Below are 16,357 nucleotides of genomic sequence, written 5' to 3'. Positions count from 1 at the left end.
ATGCCCCGGGCGACTGCTCTCGGGGCCCTCGGGCCACTGCTGCTGCTGCTGCTGCCGCCGCTGCCCCGCGACGCCGAGGGCCTGGGGGGGCGCTCGGACGCAGCCTCGGACTACTCGGCGCTGGAGGGCGCGGAGGGCGCGGAGGGCGCGGAGCAGCAGCTGGAACATTACCACGACCCGTGCAAAGCCGGTAGGTGCCGCAGGCTGCGGGCAAGTCCAGCAGAAGTTTGCCTTTGAAATGCAAATGCGGTGGAGGGCCAGCCTGCACTGCCGTCTGTGGGGCGGGTCTGCCCTCCCCTCCCCTTCCCTCCCCCGAGGTCCCCCGGGCTCCCCTGGAAAACAATGCCCCGGAGGAATGGCTGCGATGCCACTCGCACCGGGACGTCCGGGCCCCTGGTTTGCGGTGCGCTCGGGGTGGCGGCCGCGGGAGCGTTTCCGAAGCGAATCGGGGGACTCCGGGCGGGTGCCTGAGGCCGACCGTGCGCTCGGGGCTGGGGCTGGGGCGGGCGCCCGCGCCGCCTGACAGCCAGGTGGTCTGCGCGGGCCACCGCCGGGCGCGCGCGGCCGGAGCCGAGCGGCGGGGCTGGGTGCGGCGTTCCCGGGCTCGGATGCAGTCGCCGGCTCCGATTGCACCGCATTTGTAAGTTTCGCGCAAAGTTTTCCTACATCTTGTGGTTAGTCCTAGGAAGAGAATTGTTAGAAACCGGAGAGCTTCGCAGCAGGCAAAGGCACGGGGAAGCTGAGGGAGAGTGTGCAGGACTCAGGCTGCCGCACACTTCCCTGTGGCCCCTCAGCGTGGTCCCGGCTGGGGGTCGCCCCGCGTGGGGAGAGATGGAAGCGGGCAGGTGCCGTAATCCCTCAGGAAGCGGCGCCCCGGGGCGCACGGAGCCTTCTGGCGCAGACCGCGGCGGGGGCGACGCAGCTCCCGCTTCCCACGAGCCACCAACCGGCTCGGGTGTCCCGAGGGGCGCGGCTTTCAAGCTAGACTCGTTGAAAGGACAGTCCCAGCAGCGCCCACGCACATTCTCCAAAGCACCTATGGATCTGAGGCAGTTCCCAGCTGGGACAGGGGGTAGAGGATGGGCTCGGAGGCCCAGGATAGGGGTGTTTACCTCCAGGCACGGTCTGGCCTTTTCACGGGGCGGCCTGCAGCAATGAGCCCATAGAGGAAAGAGGCTGTCTTCACCCGCAGAAGGGCAGGTGCCATGGGCCATTGGCCCAGTTCTTCACTCCCCGAAGACTTCGAGTAAACTCAGTTCTCTTATCTCTAAACTGGGGACAGTAGCCCTGCCGGTGTGGCTCAGTGGTTGAACATCTCTCTATCCCTGAGCCAAGAAGTCACAAGTTCGATTCCTGGTCAGGGCTCACGCTCCAGTGGGCTCGATCCCCAGTAGGGGGCATGCAGGAGGCAGCCAATGAATCTCTCATTGCTGTTTCTCTCTATCCCTCTCCCTTCCTCTCTCTCCAGAAAAAAAAAAAAAATCAATAAACGGGGAACAGTAATTATCGGCGGACTCAGATGATTTATGGGGAAATTCTCTGCAAATGGAATAATGATGTTGGCCCTGCAATTATTTGTGTTGCTGCTGCAGTGGTTGTGGGCTGAGCCGGCGTAGGGCAGGTCAGAATTAGGTGAAATCTGGAAAAGATCAGGTTACTAGGAGGCTGGAGGACCTAGGGGGTTGTGAGACCTGAGAATCTTTTGAAAGTTGAAGATCCAACCAGGCTTAAGGGGCTTGCTCTTCTAGTGTAGGAAGATTCCTCCAGAATTCCCACCTATTGCTGTACCTTGCAGGGCTTCTGAGTGGGAAAGGTGAGCAGAAGAGTTGGTTCCAGGGTAATTTGAGAGACTTATCAACCAGTAGCATGGCCCTGTCTGAGGTATCTCAGTCCATCACAGGTCTCGGGAGCACTGTAGGAATGGTGGTCTTGAGAAGAGGGAAACTGAGGCTGCAACAACGGGATGGGGGTTAAAGAGGGTGGATCAACTTTCACCTGCACCTGTCAGATCCTTGACTTGAATGAATGTGAGCTGGGGGCTGTAGGAGGCAGCGTGGGCAGCTGGAGTCTGGGCTGGGGAAGTGATCAACTTGTTGAGGAATGTATTGGGCACCTCTGTTATGCGAGGTGCTGCAAGTCCAGGTGATGGAGGCATAGGTCTGTCTGGGAGAGCTCCCAGCTCCTGGTCTCAGCCTTGGGGAATAACCCTGAGGTAGGTTTGCCTGTTGGGCCTCATTTTTCTCCAGGAATTTTGGAGGAAATACTGGATAATCAGGATGTGCGTGCTTTGTGACTCTTCACAAACAGATGGGATGGATGGGCAAGGCTGGAAAGCAGAGGGCGGATGGTTCTGTCAGCTCCATGCGTCCTCCATAGCCATCTTTGCTCCTCCCAAATGGTTGGCCTCTCCCTGGGCTATGCTGATGCTAAGAGTCGGCCAGAAGAGGGCGACAGCGAGGGAGATCTGGGGAAAAGGCCACATCTCACTCTGCCTCTGGTTCTGGAAATTCCCTGGTCTGGGGAACAGCCTTCTGGAAGTACAACAGGCAGCTCACCAGCGCACATTATGAGAACACAGAGCAGGTGTTCACAAGTACTTCTGGAATTCTTGTTGAAATACTATAGAGGAATTTGAATTTTTGTAATAAATGAACAATTGATTTCATGCCGTGTAGTTAGTTAGGGATGCTTGAATTCAGACCTGATAATTATTGGTAAACAGGGTCTCAAAAATAAGTGAAGGGTGAATTTTATGGTATGTGACTGATAACTCAATAAAGATTTTTTTTTTTTTAAAGTAAGTGAAGACGAGGATGGGCCAGGGCAGTGTGGGGGGAAGGAAACACACAGACGTCCCAGCTCTGGCCTAGACTCACATTGGGGGGGTAGTATCTGGAGAGGGGGGCCAGGAAAGGAAACACATTGGCCCCTTTTGGATGAGGGGCTGAGTAATAGCCAGAGCAACACCCCATTGACCTCTGACCCAGTCCTGGGGGTAGACAAGCAGCCTTGAAGGTTCCATTCGCATTTGAAGAACCTGAGCTTCTTGCCAAGACCTGCCTGACATCGATGCTCCTTTGACTTCAGATGCCACATCAGTAGTCAGAGCTCAAGTTCTGCAGACAGAAAAGTCCTCAGTGGTATCATCCAAGGTAGGTCCCCACTCTGACACCAGCAGAACCCATTTTTTCTTCTTTCTCCTGCCCAGTCCTGTGTGTTGGGAGAGTGTCCTTTAATCCTCTGTCCAGCACGGTGAGAGGAGGTGAGAGGAGGGATGTGGCAGTAGCTGGACCACAGAGCCATCCGCAGCAGCTCCGGATGTGCTGGCTCCTTGATGTGCACGGTCCTGCCCCAGGTGCTGGGGATCTAAGTGCCAACCAGACCTCAGCCCTGTCCCTGGGAGCTTCCAGCTCAGGGCGTGGCATTTTCAGCAGGAAAATGCTCCTGATGGCAGCTGAGTGTAGGCAGGTCGGCAGGTTGTCTCATTCAGCGCCTCCTCTGGTCAGTTCTGGGCCTTCCGCTGATCACTGCTTTCAGTCATTTTCATGGAACTCCCTGTCTTGGGCCATGGTTGTTGTCTGAGCACCTGGCTCCTCCTCAGTCCATTTTTTTTTTTTTTTTTTTGACCCAAGCTTTGGAGTCAGGCTGACTTAGGTTTCCTTCTCGGCTGTCACTTACCAGCTGTTAGACCTTGAACAATCCTTCATTTTTAAAGCCTCAGTTCCCTGTAATGTGGTTAATAGAAACTCCTACTTCTCAGGCTTGTTGTTCTATGAAAGGCACTTGATACGGTGCTAAACACTCACTAAATATGTAAAAAGTGTGCAGGTTAAATTGAATCCTGTGCACACTACCACTTTCTATTCCTGTGAGAGAGCCCAGAGGCTAACTGGGCAAACTCTGGAGGCAAACTGCCCAGGTTCACATCCTGGCTGAGCCACTTGGTGGCTGTGGGATCTGCTTACGCTTTCTGGATCTCAGTTTCCTCATCTGTAAAATGTGTCTCCTAATATCTGCCACAGAGAGCTATGATGAAGATTAAATGAGTGAATATAGACAAAACACTTAAGTAGTGCCTGGAACATGGTAAAAAGTCAGTAAATAATATCATTTTTTATTATTATCATCCCATACAAATCCAACAAAGTTTCTTTTTTTTCTTTTTTCTTTTTTAAATATATTTTATTGATTTTTTACAGAGAGGAAGAGAGAGGGATAGAGAGTTAGAAACATCGATCAGCTGCCTCCTGCACACCCCCCACCGGGGATGTGCCCGCAACCAAGGTACATGCCCTTGACCGGAATCGAACCTGGGACCCTTGAGTCCGCAGGCCGATGCTCTATGCACTGAGCCAAACCGGTTTCGGCAAATCCAACAAAGTTTCTAAGTGGCAGGCAACCTAGTATCTGAACAACTGAAGGCCTATAATGCCAGGGCAGATAGCTCCTCTATATCCAGAGACTGTGGTCTGAAACCCAAGCTCTCTGCATCTGCCGTGACTCTCACTGGCCTTCTTGAGGTTAGGCTGGGCTGGCAGGTTCCAGGTCCTGCAAGCCAGCCAGGTGTCTGGGCCCCATCCGAGAAGCCAGCCCCTGACTGCAGCAGGTCCTCAAATAATGTCGCTTCGTTTAACGTCGTTTTGTTATAAAATGTTCATGAGGTGCTGTAGGAACTATCGAGGATATTAAATGAGGACTTATTGTATTTGTTTTTTATTTTTTAATTCATTCGTTTATTTTCTGAGGTCTTACTGAATTTGGAGATGTGTGAATGGTGTTGGGCGGGAGCCTTCATTCAGCCAATGGCTCCTCCCAGCTGCTCCCCTATCCTATGGCCTCCAGATTGCAAACAGCTAAGGTGTGACCCAGATTGGGGCCTGCTCCAATTTGATGGAGGGCCCATTCTTTTGCCACAGAGACCTAGCCAAGCAATCGGAATAGACGCTATAACTTCATTGGTCCCCAAACCTTTCCTTCTCAACCCTCCACATATTTTCCAAGAGGAAGAACAAGATATGAAACATGAATCCTCACGTATCTCTACCTTTTTACCCGGTTACAGCTTTGCCTGAGAGCTTTGGGTGACACCTGATGGTTTACAAAGCCCTTTTCCTTCTATTCCCTCCTTTGGTCTCTCAGCCAGGAGACGGTCTGGGCTCCTGTGATTCTGTGGGCATTGCAGGACGGTGGTCTGTGTGCTTGCAGAGGGGAGAGGCTGGACTGGGACCCGTACAGGACATTGAACTTGTACGTGGCAGAACGAACTCCTCACATCTCTGTTCTCCCCGCTAAGCACATGGCCTCTCCAACCCTGGAACCACGCCCCTTCTCCTGGCTCCTTCCGCACACAGTACATGCATCTGCATGCTGCCCCGGCGAAGGGCATGTTTGTGCACTTCTTCTCCAGAGCACCATCACCCAACCTTCTCCCTACCTTTGTCTTTATCCTTGGCTGGGACTCCAACAGCAACGAGGCAATTCTGGCCTCCACAGTGCTCTTAGTCCCATTGCATAGGGAAGAACAAATGAATAATTCAAGGTGTCATCATGCACCTGTACCCCTCTCTGTTTCTCCATCCCTTTTTCAGAAGGCCTGGGGCAGTGCATGGATGTCAGGTCTGTTGAGGATGGTGGGTCCAGCCGTCTCCCAGAGGAAGAGGTCTTATATGGCCAATGTTTCCCAAGGGGTCCCTGGGTGGGTGGCAACCAGGGAGATAGAAGCAATAAAACATCCTGTTTAAGAGACGGTTTTTGGCATCAGGCAGCCTGTGGCATGAAGCCTGTCTATCCTCACTGCCTGTGTGGTTTTGACTAAGTTTCTTAACCTCTTTGCCTCAGTTTCCTCATCTGGAATATGGGAACGATATTAAAACCCATCTAATAGATTTGTTTGAGGATGAATTGGGGCAGTGAACATGAAGTGTTTAGCAAGTGGCCATTAATTCTTACTTCTTCTCCTTGCCAGTATTATTATTAGTCCTATTATTGTTCCCCATTTAAGAATTTCCCTGTATGTGGCAATCTCTCAGGGGCCTGTGAGTGCTTATCTCTCCCTTTCAGGGCTGCAGAGAGTTCTCTTGGGATCCATAGCTTGTGGCAAGTGATAATTTATTGCTCCACCGCTTGTTCGCTCTCATCCACGTAGCAGGGAGAGGATGACAGATAAACCAAATGCCTATAAGCAGGTTTCTCATGGTATCCTCTTAGCCCGCTCATAATACAGTTCTGCCTGGATACATACATAGCAACAGGAACGGAGCTTCCCTGCTGATTGGTTACAGACCTAGCTGTGATCACGCCATCCTCTAACTACTTCTGTCAATTACTAATAAATATTCTCAAGCTCGCCTGCACGAGCACTTGAGTGTTGATGTTCACCCCCGAGTCTTTGCCTGCTCCACCAGCTGGGCCGCTTATCTCCCAGCTCATCCTGCCGTTTGCACCGAGCTTCCTCCCTTCCTCCCACCTGGGTTACTGGCCTTGAATTGATGTGAGTCTTGCGGGAGCCAGTTTCCCACAGGAGCGGGCTGCCTTCCTCCTTAACTCTTTCTCGTGTCCCTGGGTCAGTTCCTCTTCCCGCTGAACTGGCACGAGTTTCCCTGCCCTTGTCCTGGGCTCAGAGTCTGCGGTGGCTCATTGAGGGCTGGGCTCCATGGTGAGGTACCAGGTGGTACCGGAGTCCACCTAAGGTGCTTAAAACAGAAACCCAAGCACCATCCTGGACACCTGTATCTCCCTCCCCGTCTCATGCAGTCCAATCCAGGTCCTGCCTATTCTGCTTCCAAAATTGAGCCAATCCACTTTTCTCTCTCTTCACTGCCACTGTTTGATCTAGGTCCCTACCAGCTCTTTTAATAGGTTTTTATTGATTTTTAGAGAGAGAAGAAGGAAGAGATAGAAATATCGATCTGCTGCCTCCTGCATGCCCCCTACTGAGGGTTGAGCCCACAATCCAGCATGTGTCCTGACTGGAAATCGAACCAGCGACCTCTTGGTTCATGGGTTGATGCTCAACCACTGAGCAACACCAGCCGGGTCCCCAATAGCCCTTATTTGGGCTACTACAACTCCTCTTGCCTCCTGCAGTCTGTTTTCTATGTTGCAGGCAGAGGGATCTTTTTGAGACTAACTTCTGATCATGTTTGCAGAATCCAACCTGCTTAGGACCCAGTAATGACTTCCCATTGCTCTTGGGATGAGAGTAACAGCCAACCCTGTCCCTCCTATCCCTCCAGCCTCCTCCCCTTACCCACCATGCTCCATCTCCCACAGGTTCTCCCCGCTGCCTGGAAAGGCCTCCGGACCGTCCCCCTGGTCACCTCCAGCTCATCCTCTAGGACTCGGCTTTCATGTCCTTTCCCCCCGAGGCCTGCCCGAGTCCTGATTTTAATCAGGTCCCTTCTCTTAAATCTCTCATCATGTCTGTCTCCCTGACTGGCATTTTTTACAGTCCATCACGGGTTCAGCCCCTGGTGTGATTACTTGCTCAATGTCTGTCACCACATAAGATAACGAGCTCCAAGGGGAGGAAACTAGACTCATTTGGGTTCCCAGTCACCAGCACAGTACCTGGCACATGGGGGTGCTCAGCTACTATTTGTCAAGTGAAAGCATGAGATCACATAGGGATTCAGAAAAGGTAGCAATCACCATAAGGCAATCAAGGAAGGCTTCCTGGTGAGGAGGCTGGTAAACCCTGAGCTTCTCCTGGAAGAATGGATGGGATGTGGAGAAGGTGGGATGCAGGGGAAGGCATTTCAGGTAGAAGAAACAGTGTGAGTCAAAGTGAAGCAGCAGGCGTAGCTGTGATGTGTCTGGAGCTGGAGGTTTACCTTGGTTTACTCTGCAGAGTAGTATTGACATGATTGAAAGAGGCTTGGGCCCAGCCGTCATGACTCAGTGGTTGAGCATTGACCTATGAACAGGTCATGGTTTGATTCCCTGTCAGGGCACATGCCTGGGTTGGGGGCTCAATCCCCAGTGTGGGGCATGCAGGAGGCAGCCAATCAATGATTCTCTCTCTCTCTCCCTTCCTCTCTGAAATCAATAAAAATATATTTTTAAAAAAGAAAAAAAAAGAAAGAGGCTTGGTATAGGCCAGTGTAGCTCAGTGGTTGAGCACTGACCCATGAACTAGGAGGTCACCTTTCCATTCCCAGTCAGGCCACATGTCTGAGTTGTAGGCTCGATCCCCAGTAGGGGCATGTAAGAGGCAGCCAGTCAAGATTCTCTCTCATCATTAATATTTCTATTTCTCTCTCTCTCTCTCTCCCTCTTCCTCCCCCTGAAATCAATAAAAACATTTTTTTAAAGAGGCTTGATATACTGCATATTTGAACCATCCCTTAAGAAATATTGATGGCCGAAACCGGTTTGGCTCAGTGGATAGAGCGTCGGCCTGCGGACTCAAGGGTCCCGGGTTCGATTCCGGTCGAGGGCATGTACCTTGGTTGCGGGCACATCCCCAGTAGGGGCTGTGCAAGAGGCAGCTGATCGATGTTTCTCTCTCATCGATGTTTCTAACTCTCTGTCCCTCTCCCTTCCTCTCTGTAAAAAATCAATAAAATATATTAAAAAAAAAAAGAAATATTGATGGTCTTTGAGCAGAGGACTGTCATAATGAAGACCTATGATGCTTAGGATTTGTAGAGGCAGGAAGTAGGAAGACTACCAGGAGTTCTAGGCCTGGGAGCATGAGGACCAGACTTGGGCTATGGCCTGGAGAACAGAAGGGAAGGGAAGATGGGAGAGAGACCCCGGGCTGAGCTGTGTCACAAAGTCATCTTTGAAACACAAATGAGTTAGTTCATTAAGACATATTCAGGAAGCATTGGGGTGCCCTTGAGATGGGCAGAAAAGGGAGATTTTAAAAATATATATGTTTTATTGATTTCTTACAGAGAGGAAGGGAGAGGGATAGAGAGCTAGAAACATCGATGAGAGAGAAACATCGACCAGCTGCCTCCTGCACACCCCCTACCGGGGATGTGCCCACAAGCAAGGTACATGCCCTTGACCGGAATCGAACCTGGGACCTTTCAGTCTGCAGGCTGACGCTCTATCCACTGAGCCAAACTGGTTTCGGCGAGATTTTTTTTTAACATATATATTTTTTTCAACTACACAGCTAAGACACACCCACTGGAGAACAGTTAGAAAACATAGAGAGCAAGAGTAAAAATGTCTAGTAATTCCATTGCCTGGAATAATTTTTAACATTTTGTTATGCATGTTTCTATTTTTAAAAATGCTGTATATACCACTTTGAACCTGCTTGTATTCCTTTCTCTGAGTACTATGAACCTCTCTCTATGACGATAAAGATGCTTATGTAATAAATGTACATATATGACATCAATATTAGTAAAATGGTATTGTACACCATTGTATAGAGGCACCATAATTTATGTAATCGATCCCCTATTGTTGGACATATCCCCTCCCCAATCTTATTCTTTTGCTTTTATAAATAACTAGAGGAAAATTCATGCACTGGAGGGGGGTCCCTCAGCCTGGCCTGCCCCTTCTCACAGTCCGGGAGCCCTCAGGGATGGGAGGTGACCCAGCGATCAGGGGAAGGCGACACCCCATCACACCTCTGTTGCTGCCACTGCCAGCAGCACAAGCCTCGGCCGGCCCTGGTTACCTGAGCCTTGGGCAGCCCTGGGTGACTGGGCAGCCGCCATTTGAGGCTTGCCTGTGTCTTGGGCCGGCCCTAGGCGGCTGGGGGGCTGAGGGGACTGGGGGATTCCAGAGGCAGGCACACGGAGCAGCTGGGCCCGCCTGGGGGCGGGCCCGGCCTTGCCATGCGCCTGCTGCCCCAGTGGGGCTGAGGGTACTGGGTGCTGCCATCTTGTGGCTGTGGGCGCTGCCACCTTTGAGAGTGTGACAGTCAATTAGCATATTCCCTCCTTATTGGCTGTGGACGCCACCATCTTTGAGGGCGGGGCAGTCAATTAGCATGTTCCCTCCTTATTGGCTGTGGGCGCCACCATCTTTGTGACAGTGTGAGGGTCAATTAGCATATTCCCTCTTTATTAGATAGGATGATGCTGAAGTCATTCTTATTGCTAGATTTTTATATACTTTAAATTATTTCTTTAGAAAAATTTTCTACCGTCGACCTATGAACTAGGAGGTCACCTATACACAGAACTGCTGGGTCAAAAGTATAGATGCTTTTAGGACTTTTGATTCTTCTTTTTAAAGTTCCCTTTAAATATTTTTTTATTCTTTTGCACGCCCATTAAGATTAACATTTTGTATTCTAGTTTTAAAAGTCTTTGCTGGTTGGAGACAGACTCATAGATAGAGAGGAGGCAGACAGCTCTGGTGGTGGGAGGGGTGTTGGGGGGATGGAGGGACTGAGCGACTGAGCAAAAAAGAGAGAGAGAGGGAGGGAGGGCAGGTGGGAGAGAGAGAGAGAGAGAGAGAGAGAGAGAGAGAGAGAGAGAGAATGAACTCATAGACATGAACAACAGTGTGGTGATTGTGGGGCCGGGGAGGCGGGGTGGAGGTGGAAGAGGATATAGAGGGGATAAAATGGTGATGGGAAAAATAAAATAAAATTTTTAAAAAAGCAAAAAAGTCTTTGTTGGTTTAATAAGAGAAAAATATTTTGCTATTTCTTTAATTCACATTTATATTGTAATTGTATGTCTTTTTCAAATGATTTTAAACTTTAAGAAATATGTTTTGACCATTTGCATTTCTTTTGATGTGTTCATTTCCTATTATGTGCTGTCCTCCTGCCCTTTCTTGTTCATGCTCTTTTGTTTTCCAATTAGATGTTCATTTGTTAACATGTTTGTAGGGAACTCTTAAATATTAAGGACTTCAACTTTTTACCTGTCATATGTGTCATTTTGTCACAAATGCATTTCGGAGAGATTTTGGAAAAGGAGAGCGCTTCTTTAGTACCATACTGTTCACTTTTACCTGGAGACCATTGCATGGCTGTGCCAGTTAAGCTGAGGTTAAATTGCTAGTAATGGACCCAAGCTAATGGGCTGTGTCCTTTAGAGTCCAGTTGGGAGACTGAAACCACACCAGTAATTTAAAATTTTAATATAAAGGGTTATTAACTAGCAAAAAGGGATTGATTACTAAAGGAGGTAGGCAAACTCTAAAGACAACAGAAATAGCAGCTATAGGGAGCAACTACTAGGGAAGGAATAAACATGGAAGAGCCACCCCTCCCTCCCCCGCCCAAGTGGGCTGAAATTCTAACTTCATAGGAGAAGTGGGCTATGGCCCACTGGAGGTTGGAGACGTTTGCAGAGATGCTGCAGGAAAAGGCTGAAGAGCCAGGAATTGCCCATTGGACTATTGGCAAAACTTTGAAGGGTGGGTACCAGTGAGTTTCCTGAACACCAGCAGAACCAATAAGAGAAACCCCTTCCTCTTACAGTACCCTCTCTCTAGTGCCCTCTACTGGCAGAGCAAAGGAGAAATGTTTCTAGGGTCCAGCTCCAGCATTGCAAAGCATGACTAAGAAGAGTAGATTTAGAGCTGAGAGGCAATAGCTGGAACACTGGCTTAGAAAAGCTAGAAGTTTCTTCCTCACATCGGTCCAGAGGTCAGCAGTGGAGGCCCAATAAGGTAGTTCCGCTCCAGAAGATCCAATCTCCTTCAGGGACCCAAGGTTGAGACCTTGTCTTCATGGTCCAAGATGGTAATCAGAGCTTAAACCAGTGATGGGCAACCTTTTGAGCTTGGTGTGTCAAACTTCGCCAAAAAACTGAGCATAACTCGGGTAGTGTGTCACTTTGAGGAAAAAACTAACTCCAAGACTCTAGTCGCAAATGTTTCATCCTCAGGAGCAGCAAATGTTTCATCCTCGGCATGCGGCCGCGTGTCATCAGAAATGGCTACGCGTGTCAGTGCTGACATGCGTGTCATAGGTTCGCCATCACTGGCTTAAACCATCACAAACACCATCTATACATAGAAGGCATGGAAAAGAAAAGGGGGCAAAGAGTATGTGAGAAGTTGTTTCCCAGGAAATGCCATTTGTCACTTCAGCTTTCATCTTATTGGCCAGGACTCAGTCACATGGCACAGATAGTTATGTGGGATTCTGGGAAATCTTTCTTCAGGAAGGCCTGGGACTGGAAATCAGAGGTCTTGTTATTTTGGAAGAAGGGCAGAAAGGTATTGGTGGGCAGTATGCAGTCTCTACCACAGTGGACTAAACTTGCTGTATCTTTGCAAAGAAAATTTAGCATAATGGCGATAGGCCCATTATCATTAACTGAACGTTAACGAGATACCCAAAGTCAGATCTTAGAGTAAAATCTTGTGGAATGTTAGCGCTGGAAGAAACCCTTGGGAGTGAGTTTTTTATGTTTCCTGTGAGAACCCTGAGGGCCTGGGAGGGGCAGTTTCTTATCCAAGGTCATGTGGATAGCAGCTGGCCTGGCTGGAGGTAGATCCCAGGTCCTCTTTGCTCTCCACCTGCTGTGTCTTTCCACTTTCTGCACTGCTTAGGGTCTCCAGTGGACCTTGGTCTTCAGAATGAGTCACACAGAATTGCACTGCTGACTGACGGCTCAATGGGAGGTCATTCCACACTGGAGATACTAGGGCTTATGAGATGTGCCTGGGCCTGGAATCAGGCATATAGATGCAAATTTAGAGCCCAAGAAGCTTCTGGCCTTCAGGACCTAAACTGTACCCTTCTCTCCAGTACTGAGCAGCGGCTTTGTGAGCTCAGGCTGCGGGAATGCAGCAGGTGTGAGAGAGCAATGAGTCATATTCTGCTGGAATTAAGCAGTGAAAAGTGTCATCTTAGGCCAAAGTAGCCATTCACGTTACCCGTCTGAATCCCATCTTTCTATTTAGCTATGAAAATAATGGGAGAATTTTCTTAGAACGGCTATTGGAGCCAGGGTCCCAGCAGGAAGCAGACTTTACCCCAGATGTTTGAGATGAAGAAACCGTAAGGAAGGGACTCCTTACAGAGGCAGGGTTACGGGAACAGACTAGACCAGCAAGCTACCCCTGTGGCTGAAGGGACCGGGGAGGGAGCAGTGTCACAGAAGCTGGAACCTTTCCGGAGGGCAGTGCTAGAGACACAGCACCAAAGCAGGGAAGAATTGCCCGCCTCTCTTTCTCCTTTTCCCTCTGGCCTGCCAGTCTCCTCCAGGTTGACTGCAAGCAGAAGCCAGAGGGAAGTAGAGGATGCAGTCACAGGCTCAGCCTTCCTGGGCAGAGTGGAACAGAGAGGGTGGAGAGTGAGTATAAAAAGAATAACTTTAATCATAGCATAGGCCTTGCCACACATATTCATTTACATGGATGAAACATGTTTAGTACCTTTACAACACACATTAGTAAATGGCCAACGTGTGGCACCTTCGATGCCACTCCTCCGTGCAGACCTGGCTATTGATCATGGCTTTCTTGCCTATGGGGCCAAGAAGTGCTCACAGAAACGTCACCAAGTGAGTGGGGTTGGCACATGAGAGGAAACCTATTTGGAGCTATAAAACTTAAATAGGCTTGCAAGTATGGCCTATTGCTCATGCCAGTCTGGTGGATAACCCTTTTTTTTTTTTTTCTGTTAAATTAGCTGAGTAGGTATTTCTTAAGCCAAGGACGTCCTGTTTGGAAGCCGAGCTGTGACATGCTCTGAAATGTGTTGGTGCAGCAATATTGTGATATAGATGAAGAGTCAAGTTGGGAGGCCATATCTGCCTTGAGCAAGGTGGCCACCAGGCAGACCTCCCTGGGTCATCTGTAAAATAGGATGATGCCAGCCAAGGTGGAAGTCAGGGCTGGGGGTTCTCTTGAGGTGGAATCAGTTTTCAGGGCCGAGTTGCAATGTCATACCCATCTGTGTGCGGTGCTCTCCTAGGTCCTGATCGATCTCTAGTTTTTCAGGTCCTCTATGTTTCTGGTGTGTACTCTTGGACCCAAGTTCAGACTTAAGTGGTTTTGGGTACAACATCCTTAGCTGGAACAAATGGGCAATGTGTTATGGATGTTGCCAGCATGGTGTAGGGCATAGCTGGCAGATAGTTCCCAACTCATTTGCCATTCATACCAATTTGTGCTGGCGCTCAGTAGCCCTGTGTTGAGACGGATTTGAAGGCTGTGTCCAGGTTCAGTGGACAGCAGGGCCATGATCCCTTAGGGATATCTGCCCTGAGGGACAGGGGGAAGGGGGGCACATGGCTGTTCATCATTACCCTCCCTGCTGTAGGGGAAGAACACTGGTTGAGAGTAAGCAGACATGGCTTCTTGGTGTGATATTTTGAACAAGTCCTTTAGCCTTCTTGGACCTCAATTTCCTCATATGAAAAATAAGGACATTGCTTAGATGACTTTGAAATTCTCTTAGAAATCCCATGATTCAAATTAGTCTTTTTTAAAGTCTTCAAGGTAAAACATGCAACAAATCTGTTTGATCCAATTAAAATATTTCCAGCTCCCCACTCCAGTCTGCCCTATGCTTGAGTAATCACGCTATCTATCCCGTGCAGGCCATTTCCCGGGCTGGAGCAGCTGGAGACCCTGGAGACAGAAGGCCTCCCATACTAAACAGATTCTACTCTTTAATCTCAACTGAAAGATCCAGGAGGCATGATTCACATCTCACCCATTTCCTCTCCTCTGTCCTCCGCCAGCCTGAACCTCTCCCCTCCTGCTCTGCAAACGCGCCTGAATGCGGAGTTCTGAAATTTAGGTTTATGGTTTCAAAGTTCATGGTCCTGAGAATAAACAAAAAAACTATTGTGGTTGCATGGAGCTGTGGACCCCATTAACACCACCCCATGAATATTTATGGCGTGAAACTACAAAAGAACATAGAGGCCATATTGTATTTCCTAGAACTTTCTTTCCATGGGGTCCTTTCTCTGTGGGGTCACTTTAATGTAAGCTTTGCTTATTTAGTTGCACACTTTAAGCCGATTAACTTTTTACTAAAAAAAAAAAAACCCACCCCTCCCTGTTTGTTTGTACATACACTCCCTTAACAAAGATTCACAGAAAACTGCTTTAAACCTGTTAAATCTCTCTGCTGGAAACTTGAAGTGAACTAAATGTGTCTCTGGGTAGGATTTCCCTGTAACTCTCCAGGCCTCTGGCCCCTCCACCCCACCTCAGCCTGTTTCCTGAGAGGAATTCCAGTGGTTCAAATACTCCATATTTAGTTCCTCCAATAATCTCGGCTTATCTCTAGGTGACTATCTCCTGGAACATTAGCGAGGTCCTTCCTGAGTGGCCTGTTATTGGGGTGGACAAGCAGCAGGCCCTGGGTGGATACTCTGCACATCACTCATAGAAATGGTGGGGAGCTGCAGAGACCTCAGAGACCATGGGCTCCACTGATCTCCAACCTGCAGTGTGGATGAGTTGCCTGGCCACGGGGCGGGGCATGAATGGAACATGCCTATTTCTGGGCCCTGTCCCCAGAGATTCTGATTTCATAAATCTGAGCTGAGGCCTGGGGATCTTCATATCAGCAGCCTCCTTAGACACTCTAATACAAGTGGTTTGTGGACCGTGCTTGAAAAACACTGCGGCTGTCTCATTGAACGCATGAAGAAAGGGCCAGCAAAGGAAAAGCCGCTGGCCCAGTGTCACACACGCCCTCCAAGCTCCCTCTTCCCCAGGACAGGCAATGCCTGTGGTGCCATACTGCTTTAATTGGGCCGTTCGAGGTCCGGCAGCAGCTCTTCCATGCAACATTTGTGATCAGGCCCGTAAGTGCAAAGCTGATTGAAAAATAAAGCGCCTGCAAGCCCAAGTTGTAAGTGCCGAAGTGAAAATCAGGAAATGGCCCAAATGGTGGAGGTGGGATGAGGTGAGATGAATACCTGCTGGAGGTCACTTCCATGGGATAAATCCAGGTCTTTGTTGGTTATGGAGTAAGCCCTCTCTCTAAAAAAAAAATCAATAAAAAATATTTTTAAGAGATATGATGCAAAATAAAACAACCCCCCCCCCCAACAAACAAACAAACAAAACCCTTATCTTTCTTGTAGTATCATGTCAAACACAGCTAATGGCGACCAAAGCATGAAGTTAACATTCTGACTTCCAGTGTCTTCACTTAAAGCCATAGCTCATTTAGCTCACCATCTGCCTTCCAAGCTGATGCAGGCAATAGTATTGCCAAATACTTCATCACTGCATAATATAGGTTACTTCCTTCCAGCCTGTAGTAACAGTTTCCTTGACACCCACTGGGTTGCACAAAGACAATGTATATTTGTTATACTAGTATACCACTTTTGATAGCAATTTCTATATTAGTCAGGATGAAGAGGTTATGCTCCAGTAACAAATAGCCCCAATTCTCAAATGCTTATAATAAATAAAAGTTTTTATTGGGAAAAAGGGGACATAT

The 16,357-nt window shown here is 49.0% G+C and overlaps 1 protein-coding gene across 1 annotated transcript in view; it reads left to right on the top strand.

Moving 5' to 3' along the window:
- The window catches only part of TLL2 (tolloid like 2), a gene marked incomplete at both ends in the record, with an annotated part of 100,202 nt that continues 83,845 nt past the window's right edge, over positions 1-16,357 (top strand). The window contains one exon of the mRNA XM_079794138.1: positions 1-190. Coding sequence (XP_079650264.1) covers positions 1-190 — 190 coding nt within the window. The remainder of the gene's footprint in view (positions 191-16,357) is intronic.

The sequence above is a fragment of the Cnephaeus nilssonii genome (assembly GCF_951640355.1).
Source record: "Cnephaeus nilssonii genome assembly, chromosome: 16".
Classification (NCBI taxonomy): Eukaryota; Metazoa; Chordata; class Mammalia; order Chiroptera; family Vespertilionidae; genus Cnephaeus; species Cnephaeus nilssonii.
Note: the sequence above shows the minus strand (reverse complement) of the source record. Positions and strands in the feature narration are given on the sequence as shown.